This window comes from Galeopterus variegatus, unplaced genomic scaffold (genome assembly GCF_000696425.1).
Source record: "Galeopterus variegatus unplaced genomic scaffold, G_variegatus-3.0.2 Scaffold2083, whole genome shotgun sequence".
Classification (NCBI taxonomy): Eukaryota; Metazoa; Chordata; class Mammalia; order Dermoptera; family Cynocephalidae; genus Galeopterus; species Galeopterus variegatus.
In genome coordinates this window covers 85,221-105,719 of record NW_007728194.1, presented here as the reverse complement: position 1 = coordinate 105,719, position 20,499 = coordinate 85,221, and the positions used below count along the sequence as shown (strand labels likewise).

The window sequence follows — 20,499 nt, the reverse complement described above, 5'->3', positions numbered from 1 at the left end:
ACTCGGGAGAGTGCGGCGCTGGGAGCGCAGCAGCACTCCCGTCGCGGGTTCGGATCCTATATAGGGATCTTTCCTATATAGGGCCGGCGCTCACTGGCTGAGTGCGGTGCGGTCGGTCTCAAAAAAGGACAAAAAAAAAAAAGATGAGATTAAATAAGGTCAGAGTGCATGTTCTGGCATTGCTTCAGTATCGATACTCTGTTTTAAATTACTGTCTACTGTACAGAGAAGCATCTGTATTTACAATAAACTTCTAAATGAAAAGCATCGAGTAGAACAACTTTTTCTGAGCAAAGTTTCACCGAAGAGAAGGGTTCTTAAAAAGTCCATAAACCCTCTGAGCCTTAGTTTCCTCAGTCTATAGAAAAGTGAGGTAACTCAGACCAGGTCTTCTTAATTTTTTTTTAACCCGCATTCCTGACAATGTATTTTCATCCCATATTTGTAACCATCAGACAAGATTTACTTTCCAGAATTTCTAATTTGAAGACAGAAAGTATTCTGAAAGTACAGTTTTTTAACTTATAAATGCCACCCTTTCAAAAGTCAGAAATCTCCCGGGAAATGGCCCTCAAGTTGGGAACTACTGAATAAGATAATCTCTAAGGCTCTTTTAAGACAGAAAATTCTACTGAAATTTGAACTGGGGTAAACACTAAAAGGATAAAAATAAAGCATTTAACTTATACACTAGTCATTCTAAAACAGGTGGTGGGATGGGGGAGGGGCATGGGAATGGAAATGGCCTCCCCCAAAATACAAAAAAAACTGACAAAAACTGCCAAAGACTTACAGCAACCAAGTGAATGCTTAACCAAAGGAAAGGCCATTGAAACAAAGGAGCTCTTTTGGTGTTTTAACTTATCCTAGACTCACTCCTATCCCTGGTATGCCAGCACTCTTAAAGATGGCAGCCCATGTTAAACCAATGTGGCAACAGATTGCATATACAAATAATGGTGCTATGGATGTCCAGTGTAACCATGTTATCAAATACGCTTATTTAACAAACCAACATAAAATGGAAAAATAATAACTTATTATGCGAATTACAAAACATATCTCTCCTCCTCCTCTGGAAAACTACATTCTCTCATAGTAGGTGACAGAGCACAAAAATTATGAACATAAGGCTTTCTAAATAGCTTACCAGCAATATTTGAGGCTGTTCACCATCTTTATCTGTCAAATGCAGAAAGTTCTTCTTTCCTGGCTCAAAACTAGCATCAAGAAGAGCCTTGTCACTGGTATGATCCAGTGGAGCCTATGGGCATAAAACACATACTTCATATTATGAGAAACATTAATTGTAAAAATAAAATCAAACAAGTAATATGTAAATGAACACATATCTACATTTAAACAGTATTTTTTCAGTAATAATTCTGCGAAGATTCTGCTCATCTAGGCTTGGAATTAACTCATCTACTCATGATCTGGGATGGCTTAGCCCAGTGACAGTGCATACACTGATGGGTACCCTAGAGGCTCACATTCCCCAACATCTAAAAAAATTGGAGAGAGAAAAGGTAAAGGTTAAGAGGTAATGTTAAGTGCTACACACACACACACACACACACACACACACACACAAAGAATCTATGAACATTTGCATTTCCATGTTCTCTAAAATATACGCAATACAATATTTAGTGGGTTTTCATGAAAATGAACTAAAGGTAATTCTATGTAACTAAAAACTGTAAAATCATGTTTTGATATATGAATATAATTAGAATTCCTAGATAAGCAACACACTATGCAACCCAACCAAAATAATTATGTAATATAATAAAATGTAACTAATGTAATATAACCTTCAGAAAGAAACGCTTAATGAAAAGCCTGTCCTAGTAACTGACACCCCTTTCAAGTTTACTGTGAGGATCGAAAGGATCCCACAGGGGGGACAGAAGTGATCACTCCTTTAAAAATTAAACATCTAAAATTCAGTCTTTACCAACTCTTTTATGTGGCAGGGCAATTTCAACTCTAGCCGTCATTCTAACTCACTCCAGTTGGTGAATCAAAGATGGAACCCTATATGCCCTAAACCCTATTCACCACACTCCTGACCACTGTTGAGAAAAGTGAGGGAGAAGGGATGAACATCCTCTTCTTCTGGTTTTAAAACTGTTTTGTTACATTAAGAAATGTTTTTAATGTTTCAGACACATGGGTGATATCTTCTTAAAAAGACTTCTTTTTTATGGAAGTGCCTTTATTTCTTAGGAAATTAACGTTGTATAAAAGCACAAGTATTAAAGGACAAAAAATTAACTGTCAGAGCTTCTGCTATTATTATCTGTGTGACTTAGGGCAAGTTACTTCACTTCCCCATGATTCAGTTTCCTCACCTATAATATGAGGCAGGAATAGCACCTGCCTCTCAGGGTAGTTATAAGGATTAAATAAGGTAGTATCTGGAGAGAGCTTAGAACAATACTAGGAGAATAGAAACTGCAAAATAAGTGTTAAGTAAATAAAATAGCAAACTTATATAATCACTCTCTTAACTTTGGCTCACATCTAGAAATCCATGAGAAAAACAGAACATAAAAACCTGAAGCTAAAAGAAGCCATATGGAAGGAGGGGAGGTATTGCTGGGTTCCTTAAATTCTCTGGACGGACATAAAAGATCAGATGATATAGCTGGAATACATGGTGGTTCCACCTCAATAAATGTGCTTGTGTGTATGTGGTGGTAGGTGTTTGTGTGTACGAGGTGGTAGCTAAATGGGCTTGGTTTCAGAGGAGCATCCATGCAGTACTGTGCAGTAAGCAGGTGAAAGCAAGCAAGTGTCTACGGAGGACACAAAATTAATGCTGTGAGGTTTCCTATCGAAATACTTACATTCTACCAAATAGAAAGACACAAATGAATAACAACAATAATAAAGACGATGATAAGTGGCATAGTAGAACAAATAGTACACAGGAAGTCAAAAAGGAGGAAATTACTTTTATGGCATGAGAAAACATCAAGTAAGGCTTCTTAAAGGAAAATGATAAATAGGACCTGGGAAGACACATACAACAGTATAGAACTATCCTTTAAACTGAAAAAGAGGCAACACTAGAAGTTACATGCTGATGTGCCAGAGACTGCTCAAAGTTTCAGATTAAATATTATTTATCTTTCTATGTCTTGTTGGACTACCAATTTTATTGGTCAAGTGCAGAGGAAAAAGATGACTAATTTAAAACATTAGTTCTATATTTTTTAAAAACACAAATATGTTATAGAATAGAAAGGTAAATAAGGCAATATCAATCATCTTAGATTCTTCTGTGGAGCCAATTAAACTATGCCCCCCAAATATCACAGGGACACACATTTAATTTCATTTGCCATTAGAAGCATTTTCCTGGAAAACTTAGAGCAGCAATGGCATAGAACAAAAAGAGGTAATATAAACAAAACATGGAGATGGAAAAATATGGAAATTTGTGTTAAGAAAATAAATCCAGTATCTGGGAGCTAAGATCCAAAGATTTAAAGAATCAATTTTAGTGTGTCTTGAATGCTAGCCTAGAGAATCTGATTTTTAATCAGTGACCAGTGATTGAAGGTTTCTGAACTAGAAAGTAACATGAATGCTATGATTCAAGATGACAGAAAATAATTCTAATAGCAGTATGCAGGGTGAATTTAGACTGAGAGAGGAGACATAAAAAAGACTTTAGAATACTATTCTAACAGTGCAGATGAGAATCCAACTCCACAGTCTTCTTCGCCACTCTCCCATGCAAAATTGATCAATGCCTCTGCTATGATCTGAATGTTTGTGTCCCCCACCCAAATTCATATGTTGAAACCTATCAAGAGTTGGGGCCTTAAGGAGGTGATTAGGTCTTGAGGACGAAGTCCTCATGAATGGGATTAGTTCCCTTTAAAAGAGGCCGGGGGAAAGTGTCTATCAAAGTGTCTATCTTTTAAAGAAAGATTACAACAGTGCAGGAAAACAAAGAATGTCCTTAGCAGACTAGAAATACTGAGAAATTAAAAAACAGAAAGCACATGGGATGAGATCAACAGGAAAACAAAACTAGAGGAAATCATAGCCCAAAGCACCTACAGGAGAAGACTACTGTGGAGATAGAAGTGGTAGGGAACTCCGCACTAAGGTCAAGAAGTAGAAGCCATGGAACCATTAACGTGAACAAGGAGAGGGTATTCTGATCAGTTTGGCCCACCCTCTTTCCCTCCTTAGGCTAAGCAGCAGACAGCAGTTCCTATTTCCTGCCAGAGAAGCAGAGCAGCACTGTACAGCTAGGTACTGATCATCCCTCAACCCGAAAGAATCAGAAACTAGCTGATCCCAAGACAAATTATAAACATGCCACACCCAGCAGCATGTCCTAACCCTTCCCCACAACAACCACAAACTGAATATGGGAAGTTTAATCAGTATCCACAGAGAAGTTAACAAACATTCTCACATATAAAGATCAGTAGAAAACAAGAATCACCAAATAGTTGAGAAAATGCTACATCATGAAAGAGATAAACTAAATACAATAAATAAAGGATAAATAATTAAAGAAATAGTTAATAGCACAGAAGATGAAATAAACATTCTCTCAAAGAGATCTGAGAACATTACAGCTATTAAAAAATGTTTTTAAGCTTCAGTTAAAGTCAAAAACCATACATATTTATACACAGAAAAATAAATATATAAAAAGAAAAAAGTTACCCAGAAATAAACATAGATACAAAAATAAAAATAAAAGTCACCTACAGATAATCTTTGCTAACATTGAGGTGTACATCCTTCTACTCCTTTCTCTTTCTTTACATATACAAACTTTTTGAAGTACCCTCATACATTTTTTTCTTCTTTTCCAAAAATCAGTTCATAAAATATATACGATTTCTTATCCTTATTTTCATTAAAAAATATAAAATGGGGCCGGCCCAGTGGCACACTGGAGAGTGCGCCGCTTGGGAGCGCGGTGGCGCTCCCGCCGAGGGCTCGGATCCCATGTGGAGACTGGTTCCTGGGTGCGGGCGCAACACCGAGGGTTGCGATCCCGTTACCGGTCCCCGGTACGGGTGTGACACTGAGGGTTGCGATCCTGTTACCGGTCAGTAAAAAAGACAAAAAGGTAAAAAAATATATATAAAATGAACATCATTCCATGTAAATACTAAAAATTTTCTTTAGTTGGCACTATATTATGATAGTCACCTTTCATGAATAAAAAACTGATGAAACGACATTATGCAAACTTTAGGACAAACAAATGCTGAATCCAGGATGGAGGCAAAGGGAAGAAGAGGGATCCACTTATCGAGGTACATACAGGCTCTTACTGTAGTCATTATACTTGTGCTTATGATACTAAAAAGAGTCTCAGGACTTAATACAATCATTAGTAACAACAACAACAATAACAATGGCTATAATAACATTATTAGTAGCTTAAGAGAAGATGCTTTAAGTCTAGGATTTTACCATATCAGCAGTATTGATTCCATTTCCCCACACCAAATCAAAGGTTCCATTTATGTAGCCTACTTTGTTAGCCACATCTTCAAAGAACTTTCTGACTGGCGTAGATGCTGGTAAATTCAAAGTGATCCGTTCATTCACTGTCTTTGAATTAGTAGTATCTTGTATTATACATAAGACTCTAGGTTCTTCAGCAGCATTTTCTATCTGAAATTTAAAAAAATATATATTATTTAAATATTATTTATCTTTAAAGGAAAACAAAACTACAATTAGCTATAAAATTTTATGATTAAGTGTAAAAGAACCCAAAAAATATTTTTTCTTTGCTAGTATTATTGTTTTATTATATCTGAAACACTCTAATGAATACATCAAACATATAAGCACCATATATGATTGTTTTGGAAAAACAAGCATATTTCAGAATCAATAGTCATTCCTGTAGATGTCTGCCTAAACCTTTTAAGGTTGTAAATCAATGGTCAACAAGCCATGAAGATAGTATATCTAAGCAATTTTAAGTTAAAAATTAGAAAATCTGATCTTTAAAAATGTGTCATTACCATGCTAGCACAGTCAAATCAAACACTTTGGGGTCTTCTGAAGAAACAGAAAGGGAATTGTGCAGAAATGCAATGAGAATTGTCCAAAGATTACAAAATCTATAACTAAGGGCCACAGGTAACCAGGACTCCCAATCTTCATACTGCTGTATCCATAGCCCAAATGTCCAAAAAGCCCCATTTATTGTGTTGGGAGATGACAAACTTATTCAAACAGATCAGCCAGTACCAGGCGGACAGAAAAACAAGGAAAAAAATTTTCAATTACCAGTCTAGAAAGGAATCAGGGTCACAAATTCTCCTCCTTCCTTTTCTTTCATCTAGTGCAAAATGTAGTACTTACCAAGAAAAAAGATTTTAATAGGAGACATTCTCAAAACTATGCCTTCTCTCAAGCTGTTGAAGCACACTGTTTTTCTTTTCCACTTTCCACAGCTGTAACAGACTGTAACAGATGCTTTAGTGGAAGGAATTTCTTTCCCTCCTTCTCCTCCTACAATGGCCAACTCAATGAATGGCACCATCATCAACCTAGCTGCTGAAACCAGAGAGCTGAGTTAAGCTGAACTGATCATCTCCCTCATCTCTCATCTCTTCCCTCTTTTTCACTTCACACAATGACCAAATCCTATTAATTCTTTCTTCTGGATATCTCTTCAACTATTTTCTTCTCTTTATTCCTGCCTGCAGCAATCAGAACATCTCACATCAAAATTATGGCAGAAGTTTCCTGAGAAGTTTAACTTCTTCAAATCTTACATTCCTTCAATCCGGAATAGTATTTTTTTTTTTTTCCTTTTTTTGTCTTTTTTCGTGTCCGGCAACGGATCGCAACCCTCAGTGTCGCGCCCGTACCGGGCCGGGACCGGCAACGGGATCGCAACCCTCGGTGTCGCGCCCACACCTCGCTCAGCCAGTGAGCGGGAACCGGTCTGTATGTGGGATCCGAACCCTCGGCGGGAGCGCCGCCACGCTCTCAAGCGGCGCACTGTAGCAGTGCGCCACCGGGCTGGCCCCGGAATAGTATTTCTAATATACAAATCTGATGATATAAATCTCTTGCTCTCCCTGAAAGGCAGGTGCAGCAGTCATTTAACTGGGGGACCTCTCACCATCCCCATAACAGGCTCTTAAAAAATATGATGTTGTACCAACTGGTGCTATATACAAGAATTTGTTTCCAACTTTTTTAATAACAATATTAACCCCAAATTTTTGTTGCTTTTATATTATCCATTTTTAAATAAAAATAATTATTTTCATCGACTAGTACGAAAGAAAGGATAGCCACAAGGTTTTTTGCTTGTCTGCTTGGTGAAGTAATACAATTTGTTTCTGCGATACACAATTATGGGTTGTGTATCGCAAGAGACCTTTAGATTAAGGTTAATGCAAGTAGTTTAGAATAGAAATAAGTTGCTATAAAAGTATAATATTGAAAAGATTGGCAAGCACTACATTTCAGACAAATCAGGCCCATTCTTTATTTCGCCTATAATTTAATCTAATATGTGGCTACCAATCATGGATTTCATCTAAATTTTGCAATTACTACTGCCAACACTAATCACACTGATGTGAAATTTCTCTCCTCTTTCTCCCCTCCAATTTGGGAACTGGTAAGAAAACAATTTTTTTCTATTTTAAGATATCATCAATAAGGTGTACCAACAACTTTATAACATCTTTTTAAGAGGGGAAAAAAAAAACCTCTACAATATAAATTAAACATGTAGATTTCCAAAACATTTAAAAGTAAAAAGGTATTCGTTAGAATAGAGGAAATAGTGAGGCTATTTTTGTAATTTCTTTGGGGCTCTAACCCAGATTGATCCTACTTATACTGGTAGATTAAAGATGGCTAAACATTCTTTGCTACCTTTTTTCATCTTTTTCTTTTTCCTCTTCCCATAAATCTGAGCTGGCCACAGGACCATCTAGGACCAAAAGAATGCAACAGAAGTGATACTGTGTAACTAAAGTCAGGGCCTTAAAAAACCAGCAGCTTCTGCTTTTGCATCTCTTGAAACCTTCCCTCTTATAAACCAGCCACCATGTAAGAAATCCAATTAGTTGGAATCAACATGCTGTGAGGAAGCCCTAGCAATCCACATAGAGAGAAAGTGGCCACTTACTGGAGGGACTGAGGTGCCTGACATATGAAAAAAGCCTCTTGGACATTCCATCCAAAGTCAGCCACCAGCTGAATGGAGCCAAGTAATGACCCTAGGTGGTGCCACATGGAGCAAAACTGAATAGCTGAGCCCTTGCCCAAATCTCAAACCACAAAATTGTGAGCAAATAAACTAATGGTTCTATTACACCACTAAATTTTAGCATAGGCAGTTACATAGCAATAGATAACAAAAACGCACCTAAATACATTTAAACACATGTATGTTCTAGTTGGGAAGGATGTGATGATGGTGGTGGTGGTAGTTGGGGGAAGGTATCCATTTAAATACTACATCCAACATTTAGCAAAAGCATCTGAGGATAGATACATCGCAATTTAGGGAAGGGAGCAAAATTTTTTAGTCAAATTAGATCTATGATGAATTCAAGCTAAGAGAAAACAGTGCAAAGTTTTCAAAAAACCTAAAGCATATTCCATTTAGGAAAATATTTAATATATCTTAAATGAGCTATTAGAAGGACACAAAATTTTCTGTACAGAATATCTACCTAAGGTCAAAAAATTAAAACTACTGCTTTTACAGAGTACTCATACGAATACTATATGTGTGAGAATAAGGGGAAAGTCAACAGGTCTCAACACTGTATATGCTAAGACAGTGTTCATCTATGTCTACACTCATCATAGAAACAAGCTAGATTTCCTACCAAAGTCTGAAAAAAAATACTTAAAAAAAAAAGTAAAAAAGAATAAAAATATAGGCTTAATTACAAAAGTTAAAATATATTGCATTAAAAACATTGAAAACACAGTTTTCTTCCAAAAACAGACTTGCTGCTGGGAATGTCTACAAGTGGTTGACATAGGTAATTCTTCTGCCTAAGAAATCTCAGAGCCTGCTGAAGACATGATTGCCTCTTAAGTCACCTTGTCTCCTCTTCTAGACATTTCTAATAGTTGTCTCAAAAAAATACTTTCTAGGTATTTCTTATTTAAAAATACAAACTAAGGTGTATAATTGATGTTATATATGCAGAAAGGCATTAGCACACAGAAAATAAGTTAATATAAAAAAATCAAAATTATCAAGATTTAGATTTTTCTGAGAGAAAAAAATTTAAGAATTAAAGCATTATGAATGGACCTCTTTACTTCTAAATTCAATAGTCAACCCATTTCTCTCAAGAATTTCTTCCTTTCAATGTTCCTACAAAGAATAATATTATGGTTGCAAATTTAAACACACACACCAAGTCCATTTTCTCTTCTTCTTGGTACATGATCTGCTATAAGCTAAGAAATTAGGCTTTACAGCATTATCCTTCTGAATACCCACAGTTCATGATTAATCTACTGTCACAGATTAAAAAGAAAATTGATGGTATGAATATTTTTGCTGACTAGAAGTGTTAAAATTTACCAGCCTCATTCAGACTGTGCATTTTTACTTTCATAAGTGTCAATTCCTGAGCTACTGATAGAAGTACTAACTTACATTTTAAAAAAAGAGGTTATTTTATTTCTGAGATCCTCCCTCCATGCCACTCCAAACCTCCAGCCAACTCTGATGTTATTTATATGATCTTTCTCTAAATGGTCTCTTGCCACACTTGGGAGAATAGAAGAGATTTTTAAAGGAGGAACCTTAGTGGGGAGAGCGGGGGAAACAAACAAACAAACTTAGAGCTAAAGGGACCCAAGGAAAATGAAGTATTAAGTAAAGGTTAGAATGGAATGCTACGTCACAGGGAAGTTTAGGTTTCTAGTGCACGCAGGCTGTCAGAAGGTAATAGTTTTGATTCTTCAAATAATATTTCTGGGTTTTGACTTTGTAAATTATTGAATGATTTAATTCCAGCACTATTAATATTTCAGAAAATAAATATATCTGCTAAAAATAGGCAACTACCATACCCAAAAGTCAAAACAGAAGGTTCTATGGTTTTTATATCAGTTTTTTTTCCCCTCACTCACTTGTTAAAAACAAGAGACTACCAGACATAAATTCATTTAAAGTGACTTTCTTATTATTAAAATTGGATAGACATAAAATAGCCAAACAAGCATAAAGTTTAAAACATGCCTTGTTATTAAATAAAAATACTAACATGCTGTTACTTGCTCTGCTGATCATCACACTAAAGCAATTACATCAGCAGTATACCTGTAAAAATTTCTTCTTCATTTCATCAAAGATATTTTGTCTGCATCTCCAAAACACATCCTATGGTATATAAGAACAAAATGAATTACAAATTATTTCTATAAAATATAGGGGAAAGACAGTGAAATGAAAACAATTAATCTGAACACATTTTTACAATAAAATATAAATTAAAGTTTTGGTACACCATCTAGGATTTTATTCATAAATTATATTTGTAACTTTTACCTTAGGCCTCACTTACTCTTGTAAGGTTACTGAAAACATATGGGACATCAATAAATAAGATTAACAAGGAAAATAGCCACATTTTAACAAAAAGTAAAAGGTAGCTTAAGAATTATATGTAAATCAAATGTTCTAAGTCACATAATATTTTGAATTCCCTAAAGAAACTCTGCAGTCCCTTGCACTAAAAGGAACCAAAAGATCCCTGATTTTGCTAGGTAATAAATTTGGATTTTTCCATGATAGCTATTCTTAAAATACAGCTGGTTAACATTACCCTCTACAACTATTTTCTTTTCATATAAATATTTTATTATAAGGTAAACATTTTTAACAATTAAGAAATATGTATAAAAGGAAATAAAGTAACCTATAATCTAGATAATCTCTTGGAAAATCCTGGTGTTACATCATTCTACACTTTTTCTGTACATATTTTGTCTTCCTCCCTTGCTTAGTCAATAAAGCGACCAACATATTGTTTTAAAAGGTGTTTTTGTTTTTACAATTTCTATTACAATAGCAGGTACATAGTGTTTTGAAAAGCAACTCTAAAATAACCCCTATAGCAATTGTTAAACAATTTGACATACATCCTTCCAGAATCTCTCCATTCTCTACACATAGTTATTATATAGAGACTAACTTTTAACCAAATAGAATTATTCTATACACCATTATTTGAATTCTGCTTCTTGTCCCTCAATTCTTATCCATTTTCTGTGCCAAAACATTTAGTTTAAAAATTGCATTATACAAGAGCCGGCCTGTGGCTCACTCGGGAGAGTGTGGTGCTGAGAACACCAAGGCCCCGGGTTCGGATCCTATATAGGGATGGCTGGTTGCTCACTGGGTGAGCGTGGTGCTGACAACACCAAGTCAAGGGTTAAGATCCCCTTACCAGTCATCTTTTTAAAAAAAAAAAAAAAAATTGCATTATACAGACTAACCACAATTTATTTAACTAATCTGCTACTAATGGATAATTAAGCAGCCTAAAATTTTCACTACAGCATTGCTTGGTTGTACAATTTTTTCCTTTAGATAATTTCCCAAGGAACAATTACTAGATGAGAGGTTATATACTCATTTTTAGGATTTTTAATACATGGTACCAAAAGGTTGACCTTCTCTTCTACAAAAAAGTATTGAACTACAACTATCTACCAAAACTGTTCCTGGTGCTTAGCAATGAACAAAGCCCTTGTCCTCAAGGAGGTGACATTGTACAGTGAGAACCTAACTATAAACAAATCTAAACTACTAGGCATCCACCATCCTTAGGTTCTTCACATTTCTGTACAGTGTACCTGGAATGCTTTTCCTCTAGATATCCTTATCTCCTTTGCTCAAATATCATTGTGGTGGCTTTAAAAAATGTCTACAAATTATTTGATATGCCTCCCAGCAATAGCAGGAGTCTAACTCCAGTTCCCTTTAATACGGTCAGCCTTAGTGACTCCCTGTGATATACAACTTGACTTCCATAGTTGGCTTAGAAAAGGCAATACAACTTCCTTCTGACTCTCTCTTAAATGCTTTCACTTAGAACCCAGCCACTATTGCTTTAGGAAGCCAAGCAGCCAAATGGAAAGGCCATGTGTAGACAGATGTTCCAGCCATAGCCAAAATGAGATCCCAGCTGACAATCAGCCTCTATTGCCATACATGTGAATCAGGAAGCCTTCAGATGCTTCTAGCCCCCAGCCTTTCAGCTGCCTCCCAGCTGATGCCTAGTAGAACAGAAACAAGCTGTCACATCCAACCCTTGCCCAAATTACACATCTGTGAGCAAAAGCCACTAGGATTTGGGGACAGACTGTTGTACCAGCAAAGGCAATCTGCATAGCCCATTTCTCAATCAGATCCTTCTCTCACTATCTTATTTAAAATTAAAATATTCTCAGTACCTTTTGTCTCCCTTCCTTGCTTCAGGTTTCTTCACAGTACTCATAGCCACCTGATATGTTTATTTATATTTTACTCGTTTATTGTCTATTTCCAAAAAACTTCCACTCTGGACCATTAAGAAATAGCAGACTAGATTTACCCTCCACACCTTACACAGCTAAAAAACTAGATGAAATATATGAAACAATGATTTTTAAACACTGAACAACAGGCAACGCAGGACAATAATCCCTGTCAAAACAGAAACAAACCAGGTTAGCCACCTTCCAGGCTGTTCCGCAGGGAGGGAGAACCCAGGTAGAGTCCATTAATGTCCCTGAGATGAAAAGATTAAGTTGAAAGTTCAAGGGGCAGGGCCTTTCAGCTACAATTACAGGGCAGAATATGGGAGAGAAGAAAGCTATGAAAATAGGAAGCTGCAAAGATCTGCAGAGTGGTCTCACTTGAGTATTTAGCTAAGTACTCATCAGTACACGTGTGTGAGGAAACTACCTGAGGCAAGGTAAAGAGCCACAGGAAAGAATCCCTAGAGTTCACCTAGGTTCCCACCAGCTAGAGTAAAAGAAAAAAATCTTGTAATACACTGGGCATCAGATAAGAGTACTCAGAAGGGTATTGTCTCTATAGTAGGACCAAATTGGGCCTAATCTAAAGACTACTCTGGTCCAACCTTATAAAGCTTAAAAGCAAATATCAGAGGATCAAACTGTTTACAAATAAATTAACTGCATCTAAGAATAAAGCTCAAGAATATTTATGACAATAAAAAATACCCAGCACTCATCAAGGTAAAATTCACAATGTCTGGCATCCAATTAAAAATAAACAAGCACGCAAAGAAGCTCCTGCTTCTTCAACCCATAATGAGGAGAAAAATCAATCAGTGCAAACCAAAGCAGAAATAATACAGATGATAGAATTAGTAGACAAGCACATAAAGCATTTATAACTCTATTCCATATTTCAAGAAGGTAAAGAGAGTATGTTGAGGAATGACATGGAAGATATAAAAAAGATCCAACTCAAATTTCTAGAGATGACAAGGACAATATCTGAGATGAAATATACAATGCATGGTGCAGGGTAAATGCTGGACATAGACCTATTCCCCCCTCCCTGCATACCAGAGATCCCCCCACCCCCCAAACTACTCCTGGCCAAGGTAATTACCCAAGGAAAGGCATGTCCTCTTTAAGAAAAAGGGAAGAGTGGAGGAAGCAGGGACCCTAGGTAGAAGAATTAGCATGCTGGTGTTAAAGTGCTCTGGCTCCCGGAGAGTAGCAAGTAGATAAACTTATCTACTCAGCCAGATCTCCCACACGCTCTGAGTTAGTGAGCTGGATGAGGGTCTACTATAAGCATGCAAATGATTTACACCTCTACTTTGATCTGTTCACTATATAACTGTTGTAATGTACCCCATGGTGGTGTGGATATCCAGCTGGCTGGCCACTGTCAGCAACTCCTGTAAGTCTAATAAACTGATGTCTTTACCTACGGTAACAATGGGTGAATTTTTCGGAATAGGCAAACACTCTGTGAGTGCCCTCTCAGATTTGGGGCTCCCATTATACAAGTGGGATTAACAGATTAGGCACCACTGAAGAAATGATTAATGAACATGAAGACATAGTAGTATAAACCATAAAAATTGAAACAGAGAAAAACAGAAAAAGAAATAAAGAGGATAGTGAGGAGACTTTCTTACCAGAAGCCATGGAGGCCAGAAGGAAGTGGCAAAATATTTTTTAGGTGCTTACAGAAAATAACTGTCAACCCAGAACACAATAACCAGCAAAAATTTCCTTCAAGAATCACCCAGGAATAACTTTAATAATCAAGCAGAATTCAAGACATTCTCAGCTGAAGAAAAACTAAAAGAACTTGTCTCCAGTGGAACTACCCTACAGGAACAGCTAAAGGAAGTTTTCTAAAGAGAAGACAAATGATCAAAGAAGAAACCTTAGGACATCAGGAAGAGACACAGTAAGCAAAAAACGGGACTAAATACAATACACTTTCCTTCTCCTCTTGAGCTTTTATGTTTGACAATTGATGTAAAAATTAAAACACTGCTTGGTGTGGTTATAAATGTGTGAAGAGGAACTATTTAATAAAATTATATTATAAATGGGATGGTAAAGGTACATAAAGGGAGAGAAGATTTCTACATTTCACATGAACTAGTAAAATAACACCAGTAGACAGACTGTGATAAATTAGTATATATAATGTAATACCTACAGAAGCCACTAAAAAGGCTATACAAAAAGATACAATAAAAAACACTATACATTAATCAAAATGGAATTCAATGATATGTTCAAGTAACCCACAGGAAGGCAAGTAAAAGACAACAGAGAAATGAAAGAAAAGAAGCAGAAAACAAAAAATAAAATGGCACACATAAGCTCTAACATATTAATCATTACATTCAATGTAAATGGTCTAAATACACCAATTAAAAGTCAGAGATTGGAAGGGTGGATTAAAAAACAAGATATGCTGTCTCCAAAAAACTCTATATATTTATATTTATACACACATATACAAATAGATAACACACATATATGTATATATCAAATATATGATATGAATGAATATATATTTATATAAATTTAAATATAGCACATATATTTCATTAAAATATTTCATATGAAAGTAAAAGGATGGAAAAAAAGATATAATCATTAATCAAAAGAAAGCAAAAGTTAATTTTAAATATTAATATAAGATGAAGTAGACTTCAAAACAAAGAAAATTATGAGACAGATAATTTTGCTATGTCTTCTTTACCAAGAAAACATAGCAATACTAAATGTGTATGAACCTGAGATGCAAAATGTGTAAAGTCAAAACTGATAAAATTGAAAGATTAGACAAATCCACAATTATACCTGGAGACTTCAACATCTCTTTATCAAAAATTGATAGAACAACTAGACAGACTATCAGCAAAAACACAGGTAAACCCAATAATACCATCAAACAACAGGATTTAACCAACATTTATAAAACATCCAACCAATAAGGGCAGAATATGCATTCTTTTCAAATCTCCATGGAACATATACCAAGACAGTTCATATCCTGGGCCATAAAAAAAACTTCACCATATCTGAAAAAACTGAAATCATACAGAATGTACTCTGATCACAATGGGATAAAAGAAGATCTAAATAAATATGTTCTTACACTGGAAGGCTCAACGTAGTAAAGATGTTGATTCTTCCACAACAGTTATACAGTTTTGTCTTAAGTCTGTTTTGTGCTGCTATAACAGAATACCTGCGACTGTATAATTTATAACAAACAATTTTTTGGCTCACAGTTCTGGTGGCTGAGAAGTCAAATTTCAAGATGACAGCATCTGGCAAGGGTCTTCTTGCTGCATCATAATGTGGCAAAAGGCATTACATGGCAGAAGGGCAAAAAGAAGTCAACAAATGAAAGAGCAAGAGGGGGTGAACCCACTCCTGCCATAACAAACCCATTCCTGCAATAACTGTGTTAGCCCACTCATGAGGGCAGAGTTCTTATGACCTAAATACTTCTTAAAGGTCCCACCTCTCAATACTTTTACAATGACAACTAAATTCAACATGAATTTTGGAGGAGACAAACATTCAAACCAAAGCAAGGTTTAATACAAGTCCCAGCAAGATTTTTTGAAGATATAGACAAGATTATCCTAAAATTTATATGGAAAGGCAAAGGAACTAGCATAGCTAAAAGGATTTTGAAAAAGAATAATGCGAGGGTTCAGTCTACCTGATTTCAAGAGTCACTATATAGCGACAGTAACCAAGACTGTGTGGTATTGGCAGAGAGACAGACACATGTCACAATAGAGACCCACACAAACATGCCCAATTGATTTTTGACTAGGTACAAAAGCAATTCAGTGGAGGAAAAATAGTCTTTTCAACAGATGATACTGGAGCAATTAGACATCCAGAGGCGAAAATATAATCCACAACCTAAGACCCTCATGTTATACAAAAATTAACTGAACGTGGATCATGAACATAAATGAAAAACATAAAACTATAAAACCTTTAGGAAAAAACACAGGAGAAAATCTTCTCAGAGCTGAGACTAGGCGGAGTTCTCAGACTTGACACCAAAATCATGATCCATATAAGGAAAAATTGATAAATAGACTTCATCAAAATTAAAAAGGTCTACTCTACCAAGATTCTGCCAAGGATTAAAAGAAAAGTTAAAGACTGGAAGAAAAATATTTCAAACCACATAATCAACAAACAAGTAATTTTAGAATATATAAAGAACTCTGAAAACCTAACAACAACAAAAAAAAAAACAATCCAATTATAACATAGACAAAAATCATGAAGAGACATTTCAATAAAGAACATAAAAAGATGGCATATAAGCACATGAAAAGATGTACAGCATCACTAATTATTAGGGAAGTGCAAATTAAAACCACAATGAGATATTATTACACAGCTATCAGAATGGCTAAAATAAAAAACAATGACAACATCAAATGCTAGAAAGGATGCAGAGAGACTGGATCTCTCAGACTTTCTTGTGAAATGGTACAGCTACTCTGGAAAACAGTTTGGTAATTCATTAAAAAATTAAATATGCAACTACCATACAATCTATAATCTGCACTTTTCAACATTAACACAGAGAAATGAAGAATTATTTTCACACAAAAACCTGTATCTGGATGTTTACAGAAGCTTTATTCACAATAGCCAAAAACTGCAAACAACTCAAATGTCCTTCAACAGCTAAATGGTTAAACAAATTGTGGTACATCCATACATCCACAGAGAATTACACTAAGTTTACAAAACCAATCCCAAAAGGTTGCATACTATGTAATGCCATTTATATTACATTCTTGAATGACTAAGTTTAGAAATGGAGAACAGATTAGTGGTTGCCAGGAATTAAAGAGGGACTAGGCAGTGGGAGGGAAATGAATGTGCTTATAAAAGGGTAATATGAGGGATTCTTGTGGGGAAGAAAACGTTCTCCATCTTGACTGCATCACTGGCAATATCTTGGTTGTGGTATTGTATTATAGTTCTATAAGATGTTACCATTAGGGAAAACTTTTTCTCACAAGTGCAGGTGAATCTACAATTACCTCAAATAAAAAGTTTAATTTAAAAAATAATGTCTGTTTATTCTACTACTCTTCCACCTGTCTTTCTTAAAGACTGAGAGAGGATTGCCTGTTTAAAATCTGGCAGTTGGTTGAGGGGGGCAGGGTACTCCTGAGCATGTGCAGCCACATGCTGGCTCTCATGCTGATTTACAGCCCCAATTCACACCATCTGATGCTATGAAAAACTCTAAGGCAAGAATTGCATTGAAAATGGTTCTAGAATACTAGTGTTCCTAGGCACCTGGCAAAAACAATCACAAATTCTTATGGAAGAATCCACCTGTACCTCAAAGTGCAAATAATTTCCATAACAATTATTTTCATGATTATAAGAAAAATAAACAGCTCAAAATTAAAAAAAAAAAAATCAGTGAGTACATAAGGAAACATGGCACCACGAGTCAAAGTCAGCTAAGAATAAAATACAGCTGATAATAAAAACAAATACTTCAAAAATGGAAATATCAGTCACATTATAAAATAGATATGTTTAGTATACTTCAAGAAATAAAAAGAGGTTTATGAGTAGGCATCAGCCTACTATTAAAAGTACAGAATTCCTAAAAAAGAATATAATAATAGAAATTAAAAGCACAAAGTTTAACAGCATATTTAAAACATTTGAAAAGAATTAATAAACTCTTTGACAGAACTAAAGAAATATTCTAAATTTTTAGTGACACAGAGAAGTAAAACATTAGAGCATTAAGAGACATGAAAGATAATGTAAGATGATCTTATACACATCCTGGAGAGGAGAGAATGAACAGAGGCAATATTTAAATAGATAATGGCTAAGAACTTTCAAGAACCAAAGACACCAATCCACAGATTCAAGAAGCTCAACAAATCTCAAAGTAAACAAAAAAAGAAGAGTTTAAATGCAGTCAGAAAGAAAAAGCAGGTAATCTTAAAAGAAACAATTAGACTGACAGCTGATTTCTCAACAGCTAAAGCAAGAAGACAGGAACATGACACTTTCAATGTTCTGGGAGAAAATAACTGTTATCCCAGAATGCTATAAACATCTATCAGGAAGGCAAAAGCAGAGATTTTTATCATCAGTAGACCATCATTAAAGAAATTCCTAAAACATGTGTAACAGAAAAAGAAAAGCGATCCCTGAGGGAAGGTGATGAATCCTGACCTAGTAACCTAGCCTGATGGCAGTGAAGCATACTTGATCTCTACAAAACAACTACTGTTGGCCCCATAATCATATGGCCCCATAATCACGTCAACCACGAAGACAACTTTGGAAAAACCTCCACTCAGTTCATATACAATGTCCAAACAATTAGCTCATATATTGCCAGCTAACCAGAGGCAAAGAGAGACTTTGTTTACCTACTATGAAACAGAGATTGTTCATGGGTTTCAGCTTTAACAACCTACTTCCTGAGCCTTAAGTCTTATCCTCTCACCACCACCCCTCTGTACTGGACCTAGTTCCCAGCTTGGCAGTAAAACTGCCACTAGGTGTTTAATCTTTGGTCGCAGAGTTTTTATTTTCTCTTTAACAAAGGAATGAGATAGGAAAATAAATGCAAAGCTACAAAAATTATTAAGAGAAAATACAGGGGAACAGCTTCATGACATTGGATTTGGTGATGATACCAAAACACAGGCAACAAAAGAAAAAATAGTTAAACTGGACTTCAACAAATTAAAAACTTTGTATATCAAAGGCACTATCAATGAAAAGGCAACCCACAGAATGGAAAAAATATCTGCAAACTGTAAAGATTAATATCATGAATATATAAGAAATTCTTACAGCTCAACAACAAAAAAATACCAAACACCATGATTTAAAAATGGGCAAAAAAGACTTGAATTGGAACTTCTCCAAAGAATATATACAAATGGCCAACAAGTACATAAAAAGATGCTCAACATTACCAACAATTAGGGAAATACAAATCATACCCATTAGGACTGCTATTAAGGGAAGGAAGGAAGGAAGAAAGAAAGAAGAGAGGTTGGGAGGGAATAACAAGTGTTGGTGAGAATAAGGAGAAACTGGAATCCTTGTGCATTTATGATGGGAATGTAAAATGGTGCAGCCACTGTGGATGACAGTACAGCTGTTACTCAAAAAACTAAACAGAATTACCATAAGATCCAGCAATTCCATTTCTAGGTCTATACCCAAAGGAACAGAAAGCAGGGACTCAAAAAGACATTTGTACACCAATGTACACAGCAGCATTATTCACAATAGCCAAAATGTGGAAACAACCGAAACATCTATCATGATGAACTGATAAACAAAATGTGACATAAATATACAATGGAATATCATTCAGTCTTACAAAAGAGTGAAATCCTGGTACATACTACAACATGAATGAACCTTGAAGACATTTTTTAAGTGAAAGAAGCCAGACACAAAAGGACAAATACTATATGATTCTATCTATATGAGGTATCTACAGTAGTCAAATTCATAGAGACAGAAAGTAGAATGGTGGCTGCCAAGGCTGGAAGGAGCGGGGAAAATGGTGAGATATCACTTAATGGGTACAGTTTCAGTTTGGGAAGATGAAAAAAGTTCTGGAGAAGGATGGTGTGATGATTGATTGCACAACAATGTGAATATATTTAATGCCATTGAACGGTACAGGTAAAAACGGTTAAAATGATAAATTTTATGTTATATATATTTTACCACTATAAAAAAAGTGGACAGCAAAGAAAGTGGTAAATGCATAGGTAAATCGAAACAACCATATCTTCTGTGTTTAAAAAAGAAAAGACAGGGCCGGCCCGGTGGCGCAATGGATAGTGCACCGCTTGGGAAGCGCGGCGGTGCTCCCGCCCGAGGGTTCGGATCCCACGTACAGACCGGTTCCCGCTCACTGGCTGAGCGAGGCACGGGAGC

At 35.7% G+C, this 20,499-nt stretch overlaps 1 protein-coding gene across 1 annotated transcript in view; it reads right to left on the bottom strand.

Moving 5' to 3' along the window:
• The window catches only part of USP47 (ubiquitin specific peptidase 47), a 121,192-nt gene that overhangs the window by 73,181 nt on the left and 27,512 nt on the right, over positions 1-20,499 (bottom strand). The window contains exons 2-3 of the mRNA XM_008580414.1: positions 5,464-5,667; positions 1,151-1,264 (exon numbers count right to left, since the gene is read on the bottom strand). Of these exons, the coding sequence (XP_008578636.1) occupies positions 1,151-1,264; positions 5,464-5,667 (318 nt within the window). The remainder of the gene's footprint in view (positions 1-1,150; positions 1,265-5,463; positions 5,668-20,499) is intronic.